Source organism: Artibeus jamaicensis, unplaced genomic scaffold (assembly GCF_021234435.1).
Source record: "Artibeus jamaicensis isolate MK-2021 breed Jamaican fruit bat unplaced genomic scaffold, CSHL_Jam_final scaffold_1964, whole genome shotgun sequence".
Taxonomy (NCBI): domain Eukaryota; kingdom Metazoa; phylum Chordata; class Mammalia; order Chiroptera; family Phyllostomidae; genus Artibeus; species Artibeus jamaicensis.
In genome coordinates, this window is record NW_026522030.1 from 23,438,099 (window position 1) to 23,458,100 (window position 20,002).

The 20,002-nt window shown below is 38.3% G+C and overlaps 1 protein-coding gene across 2 annotated transcripts; it reads left to right on the forward strand.

Moving 5' to 3' along the window:
• The first annotated feature begins 6,501 nt into the window (after positions 1–6,501).
• Positions 6,502–19,494, forward strand: NDUFB6 (NADH:ubiquinone oxidoreductase subunit B6). Of its 2 annotated transcripts, XM_037159885.2 has the most exons (4): positions 6,511–6,790; positions 9,138–9,230; positions 15,976–16,020; positions 19,314–19,494. In XM_037159885.2, the coding sequence occupies exons 1-4, from the start codon at positions 6,611–6,613 to the stop codon at positions 19,380–19,382; spliced, it is 387 nt and encodes a 128-aa protein (XP_037015780.1). In that variant the 5' UTR covers positions 6,511–6,610; the 3' UTR covers positions 19,383–19,494. The 2 variants fall into 2 exon arrangements, with proteins under 2 accessions (XP_037015781.1, XP_037015780.1); XM_037159886.2 differs by lacking the exon at positions 9,138–9,230 and having other exon boundaries at positions 6,502–6,790.
• The last annotated feature ends 508 nt before the right edge of the window (positions 19,495–20,002 follow it).

The window sequence follows — 20,002 nt, forward strand, 5'->3', positions numbered from 1 at the left end:
ACTACAAACCCAAAATTATCAGATTAAATACAAACAAAAATCTAATACTAATACAATTCACGTAATAGACACGTTTTAATAAAACAAAAACAAAGGTGTGGGATTGAGTAGTGGAAAGATGCATTCTAGGGTTTTCTGCTTCATGTGTATTGCCTTAATCCTTAACATGCTGGAACATTATTTGAGTCAGTGAGCATTGTTTTTATTGTTCCTTTTAAACAAAGATGTTAATTTTAACCTTTTCATTGTTTTGTTGGGTTTCATTGTTTCAGTGCTTAATAGCATCCTCCAAATTGCAATAGTAACAGAAATCCTAACAATAAAGAGGGATAATGAAAACTTTTTCATTTTGCCTGTTTGGTACCTCACTGAATGAACTGTTGCTAGTCCCTATATACAAAGATGGAGTCTTTGCTGCGAGGTGGCTCCGTTTGCCACTTCCCTACCTCCGAATGACTGAAACCTCTATTTTCATAGTGTGCCACGTCATCGCATAGCCTCCACCGAGCTCCCAAGTAATTGTAAATACACATGCAAATCTGAGTTCTTGATTCTTGTAGAGAACTGAGGCAAGGCTGCCTCCTGTATCACAGAGCTAGTGATTTTTTAATCAGTCGCTCTTTCCACACTGTCTGACTGGCATCACTTGCCATGCAAAGTGCAGGGATCCAACTACAAGTGAACACTTGAGCAAATGGACATTGCCTTGGGCTCCTAAATGCTTGAGAAGCCAGCTTACTCTGCTTTATTAACCGCAGAAGAATATTAAGATATCTTTAGTTACTCCAACCTTGCCCTTTCCAAGTTTTGTGGGCTGGTTAATGAACTGTGTATGCAACCCAATTGAATTGCATTATTTGTCAGTAAGCTAGAGTGCCCCCTTGTGGGAGCATACAGTAATTATGAACAAACACTTCCCAGGGGGGCTTACCTGAACAGGTTCCACTACTGTGCTTTATTTTTATTCAACTCATCTTCATGCGTTTCACAGACGTAACTAAATGGGAAGGGGTGGAGATGTGGTAGGCTGCAGCCTGTGGCATAGGTGCATATTTTCCAAAACAGTACTGATTTTCTCCCTCTAAATGTGGTGGTGGTGGTGGGAGGTGGGGAAAGGGTAGTAATTTTCCAGAATAAGTCAGAAAAATGGCTCCAAATTCAAGAAATTACTTGATGTTTTCAACTCTAGTGCAAAGGAAATATTTATTTGAGTTATCAAATGCCTTGCTGAGGAACTCGGTGCAGTCCTTCCCAGACGATTAATCACTCAGGGACACACTCTCACTTGAGCACCAAGTGTTTGGATCACATTCATGGCAGGGCTGGGGGCTCCAGCCCAAGGAAGCTGCGGAATTTTAATCCGAGGTGTGGCTGTCACTAAACAAAATGAGGATTAAGAAACCTACTCCAAGGTACAGCTCTTTGAAAAGTTTATTTGGAAGAATTTCAAACATACACAAGATTATGTGAAAGGAATATACTTACTGTAATTCTATTTACCTATGAGACAGCTTTAACGATGACACACTCATTGCTAGTCTACCTCCCCCATACCGCTTTCTCCCTCTCCAGTTACTAAGGAGTAAATTCCAGACATCGTATCCTTTCATCTATACATATTTTAAAAAGTATCTCCAAGAGATAAGCTGTCCCCTTAAAAAGAGCCCTGGCCAGGTAGTTCAGTTGGTTAGAGCATTGTCCTGATATGCCAAGGTTGTGGGTTCAATCTCCAATCAGGACAGATACAAGAATCAACCAATGAATGCATAAACAAGAGGAACAACAAATAGATGTCACTATTTCTCTCTCTCAAAAATCAATAAATGAAAAATTAAAAAAATTATCAAATACAAAAATTAACAATAATTGCTTAATATCATAAAAGACTGAGGTGGTGTTCAAATTTCCCACACTGTCTCTCTTTTTTAATTAAAAAAAGATTTTCTTTTTTGGGGGGCAGCTTTAGGTTTGCAATAAAATTCAGTTGAAGGTACTGGCATTTCCTATACACTCCTTGTTCTCACACATGCATAGCCATTTCCATTATCATCACTCCCCAGAATGATGTACTTTTAAAAAGAGATGGCCCTGGCTGGTGTGGCTTAGTGGATTGAGCACTGGCCTGTGAGGTGAACGGTTGTGGTGAGTTTGGTTCCTAGTCAGGGCACGTGCCTGGGTTGCGGGCCAGGCCCCCAGTTGGAGTTGGGGGTGTATGAGTGACAACCGATCGATGTGATCTCACATATAGAGGTTTCCCTCTCTTTCAAACTCCCTTCCCCTCTCTGTGATAATAAATAAAATCTTTTAAAAAATAAGGATGAACCTACACTGGCATTATAATCACCTAAATTCTTAGTTTACCCAAGGGTTCGCTCTTATGTTGCACATTCAATGGATTTAGACAAATGTATAGTAACATCTGAGGCCTGTCCAGAAAGTCTGCAGCCATGTTCTATGAAAGACATTTATTGAAGAAGATACAAGAAACATCATACATATGACAATGACACCTTGATCCCCTTCAAAGTAGGTACCTTGGGACCTCACACAGTTCTCCTAATTGCCATCAGCTGTCCTGTTGTATTTTCCTGAATCCCATCAATGGTCTGAAATCTCTGCCCTTTCAAAGATGATTTTAGTTTTAGGAAAAGCCAGAAGTCACAGGGCTCCAAATCTGGGGTCTAGGGAGGCTGAGTCACCCAGGTGACTTGACGTTTTGCAAAAAAAACTCTCCAAGGGATGTGATGCATGAGTGGGCGCATTGTCCTGATGAAACTGCCAATCACCAGCTGCCCAAAGATGTGGCTTCTAAATCATCCAAATAGTTTCCCCAGAGGAATGTTCAAGCTTAATGCAAAATTTAACATAGATTCATTCCTTTACTCACTCAGTCATTTTGAATGCCAACGGCCACACAGTACACACGCTCACTCAGTGGCGTCTATTGCCCCCACCGACTAGTACAGTGAAGTTGCTGTTGTTCACACATGTGCATTTCAGTCCACTCTCCTTGTCTGTCAGGTTACACCGATGTCATGGGAACCTTTCTTGTTATATTAACAATGGCTGGGCTTTCTCCAGACGGACCTTCTTCACTGCTCTGCATATCCTCTGCACTTTGCCTATTTATCTCCCCACCACCAGCAGCCCTGGCAACCACTGATCTTTTTATCTCCATAGTTATATGCCTTTTCCAGAATGTCATATGGTTGGACTTATACAGCTTATAGCCTTCTCAGATTGTTTTTTTTTCCACTAATAATATACATTTAAAATTCTTCCATGTCTATTCATGGCTTGATAGCTCATTTCTTTTTGGCATAAAATAACATTTTATTGTCTTCATGTGCCACAGTTTATTTATTCACTCACTATTGAGGAAAATATTGGTTGCTTCCAAGTTTTGGAAATTATGAATAGAGTTCTATAAATATTTGTATGCAGGTTTTTGTGTAAACATGAATTTCTAGTTCCTTTAGGTACATGTCAAAAGAATGGAATTGCTTGATTATATGCTAAGAGGATGTTTAGTTTTATAAGACACTGGCAAAGAGTCTCCCAAAATGTCCGTCCCACTTTGCATCCCCACCAGCAGTGTGCGTGTTCCCGGTGCCCCACGTATTCCACAGCCTTCCTGGCATTCGGCATTGTCAGGGTTTCAAATTCTGGCCACTTGAATGGCTGTTTAGTGGTATCTCGTTGTTTTAATTTGCATTTCCCTGATGACATATGATGTAGAGCATCTTTTCATATGCTTACTTGCTATCATATATCTTCTCCAGGAAGTGTCTGTTAAGGTCTGTGGCCCATTTTTAAATCAGGTTTTGTTTTGTTATTGAATGACCACTGTCTCTTTTAATCTGTGGGTTCTTTCTATCTATATCTATGTCTACGTCTATATATAATTTTGTTTTAAGAAAAGGAATTGCTTCTCTGCCATTTCTATAACCTGAATTTTTCTGAACGTATCATTTCAGCATTGTATAGGAATTCCTCTGTTCCCTGTAGTTCCATTAAATGAGTAGTTACATCTAGAAACTTGATCAGATTCAGGGTGAATTTTTTGTTTGGCAAAGTCCCTTCACAGGCAGTGAGGCAGCCTTCCACCAGGAGACCCAGTTGCTCTCTTTTTGAGACATCAGCAGCTCCTGATCAGCTACTGATTAATGCTGTGATTCATTAATGAATTAATGGTTGCAGAAAAGTGATATTCTAACTGCCATCCCTCCTTCTTTTACTAGGCCTTTATGCTTCTTTGAAGAAATTTCCCCTCATCACCTATTTTATTACTCTAAGATGCAATTTATATAGTGAGGCCAGAAGAATGCTTAATTTTTCCTCTACTTACCACTTTTCCAAATAAGAAATTAATTCCCTACCACCATTTAAAAGTGATAACTGAGTTTTAAAAAAGCATTATGAACTTTGTGTGAACATATTTAATATTTTTCAACCCACTGACATCATTATATTTATTGATGCTTAAATTGTTCCATCTTTGGTGAGTGGAAGTCTATTCAGGTTGGCTCCTGAATCATCTTGACGGGAATCTACTAGCCCTTAAAAACTTTCCTGCTTTTTGCTAAGACAAGATGTTCCAGGCTTCTTTTACATTTCCTAATTCAGACCTGAAATTAGCTATTTCTTTAAAGCAGTGGTTCTCAGAGTGTGACCCGGGGACCCCTGGGAGTTCCTGTGATCCTTCCTTGGGGTCTGTGAGATCAAAATTATTTTAATAATAATACTAGTTGCTATTTGCCCTTCATAACTCTCATTCTCTCACAAATGTGTATGAAGTTTCCCAAAGGCTACATTATGTGTGCCATCATGATTAAATGCAGAAGCAGTTATAAGATTCCTGTTGTCATTTATTGAGCCAGGCATTAAAGAAATTTACAAAAATGTAAAAACAGTGGTACTCTTCTCATTAAATAATTGTTAATGGATATTTTGATATTTTCAAATGTTTTAATTTCTAATGCAATTCTAATTCAGTAGATATAACCCACATGAACAAATGCTCTTTGGAGTCCTCAACAATTTTTAAGAGTTTAAAGGAGTTTGGGGAGCAAAATGTTTGAGAACTGCTGCTCCAAGGAGTCTTAGTTCCTTTCAATGTTAAATGATTCTTAGAGATCACAATCTAGGAGCTAGAGATGTTCGTGGTTACTAGGTTGGCCATTGTTCTTAGGCCATTCAATGAGAAAAAATGATATATACATACATATTCAAATTAAAGACTATAGAGTTTTTAAACTCTTACATTTGTATCTCCTTTCTCCCATTACAAAAACCCCAGCATAACCATTTATTTTCAGTTAACAATAACTCCACAACCATCACTACCAACAATATGATTACTTACAATAATGAGATTTTTTTGTTGTAGCTCTTTTTGTCTTTGAGGTTCATCTCTGTATAGATGTACAGTAAGCAATTTGATGGTTTCAAGTTACTTCAAATGATGTACTTTCAAGATTATACCCCCATGCACATCAATTAGATCTGTGTGTTTTTCTCTTAATTTTCACAGGCTGCTTTTTTTAAATTTAATTTTATTTTATGGTAATATGAAATACTTACATAGTTCTAGAGTTAATTCTATTAAATAAGATACATGCAGAGAAGTTTAATTTCTATCCCTGTCTCCTCTATCCTATTCCCCTCTTCCCCCATAGGTAACATTTTTAAAAAACCGAGTTCCATTATTTATGTAACCAAACGTGTGTGTGTACACACGATATATATAGTATTATTTAGTATTTAGTATTATTACTACCATCCTCCCTTTTGGGGGTAAAAGGTTACACACTACATACACTTTTCTACCTGTAGCTTTTTTCCACTTAACACAATATTCTGGAGAGCAGTCCACAGTTGTATATAGAGTACTTCATTATGTTGTCGTACTATAATTACTCAACCAGTTCTCTAATGAGGAATTTGGGGCAACTCCTATTACTGTATTATAAATAGTGCTGCAATGAATAGTCGTGCACATTCCTTTCATATTTTTACCATCATATCTTTGGGACAGAGTCCTAGATGTGGGATTACTGAGTCGAATTGTGAAGGCGTCTAATTCTCCTAGATATTAAACTACTTTTTACTTCTGCAGTACAGATGAAGAAACATACTGAGATAGCTGCTCAAGGCCACTTTACCAGTCACGGACACGGCTGGGATTTTAAATTGGCTGTCATGGCCTCCACAAACTCCGGGGAAGAGGAATTCCAAGGTGGGAAAGGCAAGTAAAGAATTCTGCATTTGGATAATTCAATGAATCACATACTCGCAACCGTCCAGATACACCGGTTCTTTCTTATCAGAACCGCAAGACCTCTTGACCTTGGTTCTTAATGTCTCCTCCCCTCTATAGCACACTCACTGGTAACCAGAGACCGTGAAAGGTGAGTGTAGAGCTTTGCGCATGCTCATTTACTGCACGTTGATTGGGGCCGCGGCAGAGGCAGGGCCGGAGTGGCGTCACCACCGCGCGCCGCTCCCAGGCGTCCTCGCAAGGTCGCTCTGCCCAGCGGGGGCGCGCTCGAGTGACTAGACCCGGGTCCGGGGACGCGCCGTCTTCTTCTGCTTGGGTACCAGCGGCGACATGACAGGGTACACGCCAGACGAGAAACTGCGGCTGCAGCAGCTGCGAGAACTGAGAAGGCGATGGCTGAAGGACCAGGAGCTGAGCCCCCGGGAGCCGGTGCTGCCCCCTCAGAGGGTGTGGCCTATGGAGAGATTCTGGAATAAGTTTCTTCAAGACCAGGCCCCTTGGAAGAACCTGGTGAGTGAACGGCCTCCCTCCCTCCTCCACCCCCGGTACACACAATCCTTTGCGACCCCCAGCCAGCTTGCTGGGATGCCTGCTCCTTGCGGCCACACCCAGGACTGGCATCGCTTTGCGCCGGCAAGTCCCGGTAGTTCCCCGAGGGACAGTCAGGTTCAACAGACAGGTGCAGCGGGAACGCTGCCTTGTCCCAAGAGTGGGTGGGAGTCAGGAATCCGGGAGCACGTATGGCTTTGGGAGAATCTTGCCTCTGCTTTCTAGTATGATCAGAAGGAGGGGAATCTTTGCTTGGATTTGGCAGGACACTGCACGTTTGGTTCTCTTTTGACTGTACGAATCTTCCCTCAGACTGGTAACCAAGGATTCAGTTGTTAAAATTCTGTGATTTTAATATTTGAGGACACTTGGCTGATTTTTAAGGTTGAGGTTGCAGAGACCAACTAACACTACAGCCTACTACTAGAAGGCTCAATAAGTCTCTAGCCGATAGTGCTGTGCCCCGTGTGATTGCCGTAATAGACAGTGTCCTGTTAGTACGCATAATGAGTCGTGTTCAGGAGCCACCTTTCTAAACTATCACTGTGTACTTTTAACAAACTTTTTCATTTAAGAGAAATGCCATTCCTGGACTTTACTCTGCAGACAGGCACCGTTCAGGAGTTGTCTTTAGGCCTGGCTCTTGTGGTTTAGTGGGTTGAGCCCCGGCCTCTGATCCGAAGGTTGCTAGTTCGATTCCCGGTCAGGGCACGTGCCTGGCTTGCTGGCCCAGTCCCCAGTCAGGGACGTGTGAGAGGCAACCGATGGATGGATCTCTCACAAGTCAATGTGCTGCCATTCTCTTTCTCTCTCCCTTCCCCTCTCTCTAAAAACAAATAAAATCTTTTTAAAAAAGTTATCTTTATTTTTAGGGTCTCTGGACATACTTTTGAGGTCATAAATCACATCAGTTATGAGGGATGAACACTATCTCAGAATTGCTCTCAACTAAGACATTGGCTGACAATAATGGGAGTAATACTAAGTAACACTTGGGTGCTTACTCTGTGTGGGTCAGTTTGCTAAAGGTTATATGTGTTACTTTACTTAATGCTTTATTCCTATAAAGTAGAAAACGATTCGTAATTCTCATTTTGAATGAGCGGAAACTGAGGCCTACAAAAATTCAGTGATCTACTTGTGGTCATAGAGCTAGAAATTGAAGTTTATATTGAAATGTGTGTGTCTGCTTTCTTACAGTCTACAAAGTTTGGTGCAATTTTTTTCTGAGAAAGTGGTATTAGATACTTATTTATGGTGGTAAAATTGCACTCTAATTCAACCCTTCTCTCACCCTTTATATCCGTCACATTACTTGTTCATTTTGGCAGCCATTGGTTGAAAGTAGACATCCTTCCCATCAGCTAGTGATGTGAAGAAGTAAATAATCAGTCCTGGTTGGTGTGGCTGAGTGGATTGAGCGCAGGCCTTCAAACCAAAGGGTTGCCTGTTCCATTCCCAGTCAGGGCACAGGCCTGGGTTGCAGGCCAGGTCCCCAGGAGGGGATGCACAAGAGGCAACCACGCATTGATGTTTCTCTCCCTTTCTTTCTCCCTCCCTTCCCCTCTGTCTAAAATAAATAAAAACTTTTTTTTTAAGTAATTAATCATTTGTTGAAATCCATCTTAACTTACTTTGAGTTTATTTTTTCTTCCACAATCATATCTATTACAACACTTAGAATCCTTTTCCTAAAAGGATAAGTGTGTTTCAGACAAATTAGCTGCCATGGAAAAGTTCCATTTTTTTTTTAGTTCTCTTTTGCCTTTCTCTTAAAATAGTATAAAGGCATCACAAAGTGAGCTTGAAACACTCCTATGTCAGTATGTAAAACACTCTTCCAGCATCAGTGTGCTCAGGTTGTCTGCCTCACACCTAGAATGATGCAAATGGAGTTGATTGTGGAAAATGATAAATCAGGGAGATAAATTTATCTGCAAAATTCTGTAAGTTTGATTACTCTGGTTAAGTTGATTAACATTATATGTCATGTTTTATCTTAAATTTACTGTAAGGATCTTTTACAAGTTTTTAAAAGAAAAATCTATAAATGCCTTACTATAGATTTGCAAAATGCTACTTGTCTTAGCGCATCTTGCCCTGAACTCTAGGTATCCTATCCCCTAGAGGGCCTATGCTTAGTAAAAATATTTGAGTGGGTGAGGTTAGCTATAGACTGTAAGGAAAGATTACTTAGAAATTTTTAAGTAAGCATGACATGGTTATATCATTGGTGGTTTGGTTTTTTTTTCTTTGCCACAAATGTAACATAGAATACCTGTTTATGTTTTGTATGTTTCCCCCCCAGATCTATAAGACATACCGACACAGTGTCCTTGTTTTCACTCATGTACTTATACCTGCCTGGATTATTCATTATTATCTCAAATATCATGTGAATGTAAGTACCTTTTAAACATGTGTTTCTCAGAATTTATTTTTAATATTGTACAAAATGATTTTCTATGTGGGTATGCCTTACCCTGCTTTACTTAGTGGAAATAAATTGTCACTGGTAACTGATTTTGAACAACTTTGTATCCTTTTAAGTAAAAGGTTTAATAAATCTTAAGTAATGTATGGTTTTTCAAAAAGTTAATCTTTTTGTTGCTTGCAATTGGAAATGCATTTCCTCATAGAAACAGTGTTTACACTTGATTAGGATCTAGTGACCTAATAATAGTAGTGTAAATTCAGGATTTTTAGTAGGAGGGAGAAAAAAGTTCTGTTTCTCTTTTTGAGTGGAGATCTGGTATAATATAACAATTCAAAATAGTCAAAGGTTATCTTTGTCATCATTCTATTTCCCTTTCCTTTATTCTATCTGATATTTACAACATTTTTTCTTTAGAATCCAAGGTGTTCAAAAGCTTGAACTTTTTCACTGAAAGATCTTGGATGTTGTGGTTGAAATGAGCCAGTTCTTATTGAGAAGGCTAAACGGATAGCCTGGTGTAGGGTGTCGGAGCCAGGCATGGTGAGGAAAGAGTGCATTTCGGGGGTGGCATGGGAGAGAGCAGTGGTGGCTGCCTAGCATGGAGCGTTGTAACCCACACAGAGTAGGGGGGTATTCTTGTGCCCACTGAGGAGTGTTAGATCCTGAGTGGGTTTCTACGAGGGGAAGGGGTATTGGTAAGTGCACCTATTTGGAGAATAGCAGTGGCTGCAGCCTGGTGTGGGATATTGGAAGAAGGGTGATTCGGGGCAATGATGGAGGTGGCAGCACAAAGTAAAATGTCAGAACCTGAGTGAAGGGAGGGTATTGTTTATATTGGAGTGTGATGGTTGTGACAGGAGATCAGTTATACACAGAGCATTGGTCAAGTAAGTCACATATATTGATGATAGGGGCACTCAGGTTCCCATTGCCAGAAATTGGAAAGGGAAAAAACTCTGTGCCACTGGAATGTAATTGGAAGCCTGGGTGTGAACTTGTTTTTAATATTTATTGACAGATACAGAAGTAAATATAGACGTCAGTGTGGATATTCTCTAGCTCTGTCCACTGACAGCTCCTGGTGGCAGAGCTACCGCATGGAAATTAGCATGTCTAGCAGCCTGATCTTATTTTCTAAATAAAATTCTTCACTGAAAGAGCTCTTTGGAAAAATGGACAGTTTCAGGGCTGGGGCAGGAAAAATACAAAATTGGCTTGTTGTGCCACAAAGTAAAGAATTGTTCAAAGAATGATGGAGATAAATCAAAAAGACACAGAGTAAGCTTGAAAGAATTGGCATTGGCATCAAAGTATATAAAGATAGTAGTAGATGATAGACAACCTAATATATAAAATATAAATACATTAGTCCATACTCATATAATTAAGTATAAATGGAGAAAAGAGAAAGCTTTTTTGTTTAATAGACTGCTAAATAATAAACAGTCAAGAAATGATAGAACCAGAAAAGTCATAATTTGAGTCATAATTTGAGTCATAGTAATATTTTATTCAGCCAAAGAACATCAAAAGATACTAAGATTAATCTCAAAATACCTATTTTCAACATACTCATTTGTTACAAAGGGAAAAAGGTAATTTTGTGTTAGTGAAGGCTGGCATAGAACATCTTAATTAAGAAATCTAAATTAACATTACTAATAATGGGACAAATTGTGTGCTGCTTGATAGTATGCAATAAGAAGCAAACAGCACCAGTTTTGCAGAATTCCTGCCAAAAACGCATAACCTGAATCTAATCATGTGGATACTTACAACAAATCTAAACTGAGGGACTTTTCTGCGTAATTGACTTATTGCCTTTAAAAGTGTCAAGATTGGTGAAAGTTAAAGATTAACTAAGGTTCATTCCAGATTGAAAAAGACTAAATAGGCATTTCAGCTAAATGCATTTCATGATTAATAGGCCATAATCTGCTTAGTCAAAAGATTAAAGATGGTATTAAGAGTCAAAATTTTAAATAGCTTAAACAATGAAGAACAAGTCCAGTCAGATGGGATTTCCTGAGAATTTCATACAATTATGGAGACAATTGGTAAAATTTAAATGGGTTTTTTAGGGTAGGTAGAAGGTAGTAGTGTATCAATGTTAATTTCCTGATTTTGATGGCTTTTGTGATTATTTTGAGAATATTTTCCTTATTTGTAGGAAATATCCTAAAGTAGTAAACCAGTCAGCAATTTACTATGAAGTAATTTGGTAAAAAAAAAAAAATATATATATATATATATATATATATATTTATAATTCTTACAACTTTCTGTAAGTTTAAAATATTTCAAGATAAAAACAGAAGTTAGGGACTGCCTAACAAGTTGTAGGTAATCCAGCTGAAGTTAACCTGTTGAAAGGAGAGAAACAAGTAACTGGGGTTCTTAGAAAATTCCTTCTAACATGACTTGTCCTTTGTTGATTGGGTGGTCTCTTTAAAATTCTGATCACTGACATCTTTTTTCTTTTCACTAAGCACATATATCCATTGATCAACAACTATGGAGTGCCTACTATGTTCTCTTCCTTTACTGCTATCAAAAATGTATAAGACAAAATTCCTGACCTTAAGAAGTTTATATAGTACAGTTTGAAGATAGGTGTGATTTGGGTAAGCGTGTGTCGGAGAAGAGTTATTCCAGTTAAAAAGAAAGATAAGGAATCAGTAATGGGCATGACCATATCTAACCCAAGACTGAAAAGAACTAGAATATAGGTCTTTTGGCTCAGTAGGCTGGAGCCAATTAATGGAAGCTCTTGAAAACTAGGCATAAGGGGATGAACTTTATGTGGTGGGCAGTGGGAAGCTTTCCATTTTAAACAGGAACGTGACAATAAAATGATACATTTAGGAAAACATAAAAAACATTGATTGGTGGAGTGAATTAGAGGGAGGAAAGTACGCACTGACATCAGACAAACCAGCTGGAGATCGTCACCATTTAGTAGGTATTAGTTGATGAGAATCTGGTTAGCAGGAATGGAAAGTGAAGGCAGGAGACACTTTTTAAGGAAGAAATAGCTCAAGTTAAGTTGGGGATGAAACCAAAGTTCAGAGCCATTTATGACTAAAATTCTTTGCCTTGGAATTTCATAAGTAGGGTTTTGGAAAGGAGGGCTTTCTGGTCATGGGGAGGAGGGAAAATTGCTTAGGAACGTGTGTTTCCACATTAGTTTCTGGGGATGTCCCAGTGGATGTGGCCTGTCTTATGTTTAAAAATATGAGATTAATATAGGAATTAGAGTTGGGGTTTAGTGTTTTCACTATATACCCGTACACCAATAGAAAATTTTAATGCAACCATTAAAGGGGATTAACAATTTATATGTCCAAAGGTGAGAGTATAGTTTATATTTCTATTGTTGATGGGCTTAAACAAAGTTTTATATTTATGTTCACCTGCAAGTGTGCAGGCCACTTCATATCATTATAGGTCTGTGTTTTTTTCACTGTCTTAACATGCAGGACCCTAGAAAAGACAAAATATTACCATATTTTACCATGTATAATGTGCTCTCGTGTATAGTGTACATCCATGTTTTGGGCTGAAAGTTTCAGGGAAAATATCTTTTATTTTAACCTTTTAACTCAATTATTTATTTATTTATATTTACAAACAAAACTGATTATTGTATTCCAGGGTATTATTTTGCATACAGGTATCTTTATTGCTTTCTAATACAAAAGCATAAATAAAATAATTAAAAACATTTATGTAGATACAGAATTAGTACTACTCATGTATAATGCACACCCTTATTTTTCCCTCAAATATTTGGGCAAAAAAGTGTGCATTATCCATGGCAAAGTACGGTACTTTCTGTCAGTTTTTTAACATCTGAGAGTGGTTTTTATGTGCAAAAAGAACTGTTCACAGTTATCTGGAATATAAATTAATATTCAATTTGTTTCAAATTAAAAATATTTTTCTAATTCTTTAAATTTATCTTTAAAATTCTGTTAAACTGCTTTTAAAGCTAGTAAAATACAGTCTTCTTTCTTGGTGCTTACTATTTTTGGATCAATCCCAGTTGGACACTCCTAAAATAATTCCACTTACAAATATAATCAAATTCTCATAAATGTTTTAGACGCATTTATAAATTTTATATATTTTTAAGTATTTATAGGGCAGCCCTGGCTGATGTAGCTCAGTGGATTGAGCATGGACTGCAAACCAAAGAGTTGACAGTTTGATTCCCAGTCTGGGCACATGCCTGGGTTGCAGGCCACACCCCCAGTGGGGGCCACATGAGAGGGAACCACACATTGATATTTTGATCCCTCTCTTTCTCCCTCCTTTCCCCCCTCTCTAAAAATAAATAAATAAAAATATTTATAGGGCAAATTAATGACCTTAAGAAGGAAAATCTTTTTAAACTTAAAATTACAAGTCTAAATCAAATGTACTTTTAACTAGAATCTTAAAACTAGTGTTTTAAAACCAGATTACCTTACACATTACAAATACTCTAAATAACAATATACGGATTAACCCATTATTTTTGGAAATGATTATATTTGACATTAACCTGTTTGCTCTGGATTTCATTTACTTTGTCATATATATTTAACTGAATTTTTCTAGAAGTAAATTTAACAAGCATCAGTTACTAGGTCAACAATTCAAAACAATATAGTTGCTTATCTGAGGGTTTCAAACTTCCAGGTGATTTTTCCTGAGTCAAAGATGTTAGTAGGGCCCTGGCTGCTGTGGCTCAGTGGATTGAATGCTGCTGGCCTGTGAACTGAAAGGTCACTGGCTTGATTCCCAGTCAGGGCACGTGCCTGTGTTGTGGGCCACGTCCCCAGATGAGGGCATGCAAGAGGCAACCCTGTATCTCTCACACACTGATATTTTAACCCCTCTTGTTTTCCCTCCCTTCCCCTCTCTCTAAAAATATAAATAAGTAAAATATTTTTTAAAAATGTCAGTAGGACTCTCTTTTGCCTTATATCCTCTTGATTTGGGCTGGACTGCATTCTTAATAGCCTTTGTAGCCAGTTTGCTTCATGTAACACCTTTGCTGCCTACTTGAATTTTACTTTCTGTGATGACATTTCACTGTCTTTTTGCCTCAGGCCTGAGTTCTTAAAGAGATTTTAATGTTTTTACATGGTTTCATGTAAAATGTTTTTATTTATTTCATCCTCACCTCAGGACATGTTTATTGATTTTAAAGAGAGATGGAGTGATGGAGAGAGAGAAGGAGAGAAAGAAACATAGATCTGTTGCTTTCTTTACACGCCCCGGCCAGGGATTGAATCCTGATATGGAATCGAATCTGCAACTTTTTGCTGTATGGGACAAAGCTTCAACCAATTGTGCCACCTGGCCAGGGGTGTATTATGTAAAATGTTTTCAAAGATACTTTAGCCCTGGCTGGTGTGGCTCAGTGGGTGGGCTGTCCTCCCACAAATCAAAAGGTTCGATTCCCCGTCAGGGCACACGCCTGGGTTGCAGGCCAGGACCTGGGTTGGGGTCATGTGAGAGGGGACAACACATCAATGTTTCTCTCACACATCTGTGTTTTTTCTCCCTCCCTCCCCACCCCTCTAAAATTAAATAAAATCTTAAAAAAGAAAGATAAAGCATTTCTATTTTAAAAGAAAAGGGCACTTTAATGTCTTCACATTGTATTCTAAGTTTCGTTTCTCTCCTGCTTTTGGCTTCAATTTCTCTGAGTTTTACATCATGCCAGTAATTAAATTATTTTGGCTTGGTATTTCATGCAGATGTATATGCTTAATAAGTACATTTATTTTATAAATATGTATTTAGTTCCTCCTGTGTACAAGGCACTGTTCTAAACACAGGGATTCAGCAGGGAACAAATCATATTGAGTCCGTGCCCTCATGAAATGTTTAGTCTTAGAGAGTGGTAATAAATAGGTAAACAAAGAGGTATGTAATGGAGGTGCTAAGTCTGTAGAAGAAGAGCTAAATAGGGTAAAAGACTAAAGAATCACAGAGTCTGCTATTTGAATTAGGCCTTTCTGAGGAAGTGCTTCTTGAAGAGTAACATAAATAACATGAAGATATGAACCAAGCAGATAACTAGGAGAGCATTCAGCTAGAGGAGTCATTAAGTGTAAGGGCTCTAATGTTCAGGCAGGCACAGCTGATTGGACTAACAGCAAAGGAAACACCATGACTGTAGTATAAGGAAAATGAGAAAGGTAGGAGGAGCTCAGAGATGTAGCTGAGGGCCAGATTGTGCAGGGTCTTAGACATCACCACCAGAACTTGGGCTTTTTTCTCTAAGAATTAAGAAACTTTGAGCACAGGAGTGATACATCTTAAAAGAATCACTCTGGTCTGCTTGCAGTGTGGAGATTAGACTGTGGGGGGACACGTAGATGAAAAATGCTAGAGGCTTGGACAAGGATAGTAGTACTGGGGTGGTAAGAAACAGACTTGGGATGTAATCTCAAGGTAGAACCAACAGGATGTGCTGAGGGGTCAAGTTTTTGGCCTCCTTAATTGGGAGATTTAAAGGCTCATATACTGAGATAGGGGTTTGTGGTTAGGATTGAGATACCCGTTTCACAGCCAAGTAGAGATCTTGAGTAAATGGTTGTATGAGTCTGGAGTCTGGCGAAAATTTGGGACTAAGTTAAACATTTGGGAAAGGATCTATTTTTTTAGAAGAGACTCTAAAACCATAATTAACAAAGCATTACTTTTATTTCAGAAAAAACCATATGCCATTGTTGAAAGGAAGCCCAGAATATTCCCAGTAAGTCTTTTTCTTTTGTTTGTAGTTTTTCTTCTTTCCCCCTCCAAGTGATTGTTAAACTAAAATGTGTCTTTCTTCTCACTGTCAGTTCAAGTGCCAGTTTTGTATGTTCTTGTTCGAAAAGGGAAAAAAAGGAGGAAATAGTGTGAGGTAGCAGTTACAGTTGAAATGTGAGGTGCACACATTTCTTTTCAGCTTGTCTGTAAAACTTGTGTGACTTTTGTAGTCATAAAGTGAACTGAAGGTAAGTATCCTGTGTTTATGCGCAGTTAAGCACTTAGCCTGAGCAGACACCTGAGCATGGTAATGTAATAAATAGTAATAGCAACTGAATTCCTGTTACTGTGTCCAAACTGTTATTTCTTATGGCACTTTGACCTTAATGTCTCTCTCTATCTGTGAATTTAAAATTTGTTAATGTGTGCTTAAATTTTATAATATGAAAATATAAGCTATTCTAATTTAAAATGAGTCTTTTCAGCATTAAAAGATTACACAGTAGTCAGTTGGTATTTTTCCTGGTTTGTGAAGGTATTGTTTAACATGAAAATACATTGTTTTTTTCTATCTCTTGTCACAGATAATAAACTACCATCAATCTCTAAGTTCTGTAATTTTGAAAAATAAAAGTGTTGATTCTTGCTTCAGTCAAATAACATAGTCACAGTAATCCATTATCTGTTGCAACAGAAGGGAATTTTAGGGAGAAACATCAAAATTGACTAACCTTCCAGTTGGAACTCTGCTTTAGGAAATAGTAGGGGGTTTCATCTATATTTCATTGTGTATACTTGATGTGTGTCAGGGCGTAGGTAGTCTCAAAATAGGCAATTATCTTGCTGGTTTCACCAGTTCAGGAATTTATTTATTATTCCATATACACATTTATGATTTCTTTCCTTCCATAGCATTTCTCCTACCTCTCTATTTTTTGCCACTGTGATTCTTTTTGTTTCTGTGCCATTGACCGCTTTGAGAAGCTTCCCATTTGAGGACCTGAAGAATGCTCATTTGTACACAGAATAGAATAAGCAGTAAGAAACACCCCTAAATCTCTATTGCTTAACAAAACAAACAGTTTCTTACAGATATCACAGACACTGTGAGGCAGGCAATCTTCCTGTCTTATGGTTATGCCATCTAGAATGAGGCTTCCAAAATCATATAAGGGGAAGAGAGGGTTGGATGTCTCAAGATGATTTTAAGGCCTAAACTTGGAAGTAGCTTATATCACTTCTCTTAAATCCTGTTGGCCAGAACTCATTCTCATTGTCCCAGGTAGCTGTGTGCATTCTTCTGTTTCTCAGCCTCCCATGACTGGAATCCTGCCATAGTCCATCCTTCTAGCCAAAATAGTTCTTTGCTTCCTTCTTCCCACACGTATACACAGTTCCTTCCCTAAGGAAAATCCCAAAGTCCCATTCCATCACTGCAACCAGCCTCAAATCCAAGATGTCCAGATGATGCATAGTAGTGTCTGTCAGGTTTAGATATGACTTCTCTCGGAGATTTGAGGATCGATGAACTAAGATGGCAAGTAAACTGTATCCCTGGCTTCCTACCACCACCACACCCATTGTTCAGTGATGTTGTTTCAGACAGGGTCACTGGTTCTTGGCAGTCACTGGTTCTTGGCAACTCTGAAAGTGTCAAATATTATGAAGACTCCTAACCCTTGTGTATAGGTAGTTACTTGAATGGAAACTGATTTTGTCTTCTCAAAGTAATACCTTTGTTCATTGTTCTTCCTGGCCCCTGGCTGTATCCAAGGGGTTCTTTCTTTTCTATCATCAACCCTGACCACATCTAAAATGGGTACTGGGATATATGACTGTGTTAGGGTCCTACAGTCTTTTTATCTGCCTTCTGCTCACAGAAGGTTGAGTGCCAGAGGTTGTTTTAAGCTCAGACATTCACAGGCTTTAGTTGTCTGTATGATGGTTTCTTTGACCATATAGTTCCCACAACATTTGGTAGGCATGAAAAGAAAAATACTTGGTAGGAGTCTGTTGACTTCTAGCTAGTCCCACATTCATCTGTGCTTTCTATACGGTTCCCAGGTTCTCTACTTGGTCCTCCTGCAACTGCCTATCTCAAGTCAGTGTCAGCTGTGTGGAGACTACCTGAAACGGACTCTGGATCAAAGGCTACCTTCACTTCAATCTGATCTTTACCATAGGTTCCTCTGTTTACTGAGCTTCATCGGGCTTCTGTTTCTTCAGTGTTAACCCTTACTATTTAGAGATTCAGAAGCAATATGATTTTCTAATCCTGAAAGGACTTGAATTTTTTCATTCTATTCTTTGAAATCAGTCACTTGCTTGCCTGAGTTATTTCCTAAAGTACTTTCTCAAGGCAGCAAGTACTCAAACACATATTATAACTGTTTTTCCAGCTACCTCTTCTAGAACCTCAGGTTGATAAGACAGTCTGCTTCCAAGTTATCACTGCCTTTTATTTCCATCTTTTACCTTCCAATGCCAGTGTCCGTGCCATGTGGTTCAGTTTTTCTTATAGCAGCATTAGTGCCACTTCAGAGTATTAATTTCTGTGTTAGGGTAATATTAGCTGTGGTAACAAATTACCCCCAAAATGTGTAATGGCTTAAATATAAGTTTATTTATTTACCAGGTAACAGGTCAGGAAATGGCAGGGGTAGGGGGTGGAGGATAATTCTACCCTACACAGTCATTCATGAACTGTCATGGTGACTGAATCTAACTTGAACACATAGCTGAAACTAAAGCTAAGTAAGTAATTTGCCTACAATTATACAGCTTGTCCATGGAGTCTGCAGGATTCTCACCACTTGGTTCCAGTCTCCAAAGCCTTTTCTGCTACACACTCTATCTAGGTTTGAAATGACAGCTACCCAGGCAAAGTGTACATTGTTTCTACTGTCTGGGTCAAACAGTAAACTGGTGATTGCCTATATTTAATTGCTGGGTATACATTACCTCCTTATACTGAGCTGAAGGTATTTCCCTGTAACTTTTCTAGGGCTTCTCCTATTTCTTGGGGCCATGCAAACAAACATCTCTTTATCATCCTGTGAAAGCCACTTTTCATGCCCTTTCTGGTCATTTTGTTTGAGTAAAACTTCTTCTATCCCTTTACTTAAACCTTAAAATTTGAATACTGATTTCCCATCTTTAGACAGCCTTTGATTTGTTACCCTCTTTTACAGTGGGAATGCCAAAGCTGAACTACATTTTTAGTATGAGTTGTGCCCAAGTGGATAGATACACCTCTGCAGACAAGATTTTTCTGCTAATGCATGTTTATGTTCCTAGGGTGATACAATTCTGGAGACTGGAGAAGTAATTCCACCAATGAAGAAATTTCCTGATCAACATCATTGAAGATTAATTTAAAATTTCATAGGCATATGAGCCCAAATTTTGTTGCTACATTACCATATTTACTGAATATGTTTTCTGAAAAAGTAACTTGAATAAAGTGTACTCTTGGGTATGTGTTGTCTGTTTCTTCCCAAACACTGTACAGTTTAAAACTGCAATTTATTTAAGGATGAGTAAAAACTGGAATGCTAAAAAAATGATATGAGCAATCACCCTTTTCTGACCATTCTTGACTTAGAAAACAGGATGTAGAAAAATAGTCACACTAGTTTTTTTTCTTACATAGTACTTAACTAGCTTATGTGTAGGTATGCAACAATAAAATGTTGCAGTAAATATAAGAACAGAAATTACACACTTTTGTTTTAAAGGTGGCTTTCTGAGACATTTTAAAAGAAGTATTTTAAAACCTCTAAATTGAAGAGCATGTCATTCCATCTATAATCATACTCAAAGGCTGTCAGATCTAGGTTGCTTTGTTATATAAGAATTTAAAAGAATTTGAAAAGTTCGCATATTAATGGTGTATTATAAAGGATTGTATGCAGGCCCTGGCCTGGTAGTTCAGTTGGTTGTAGTGTCCTTCCAATACGCCAAGGTTGCGGGTTTTGATCTCCAGT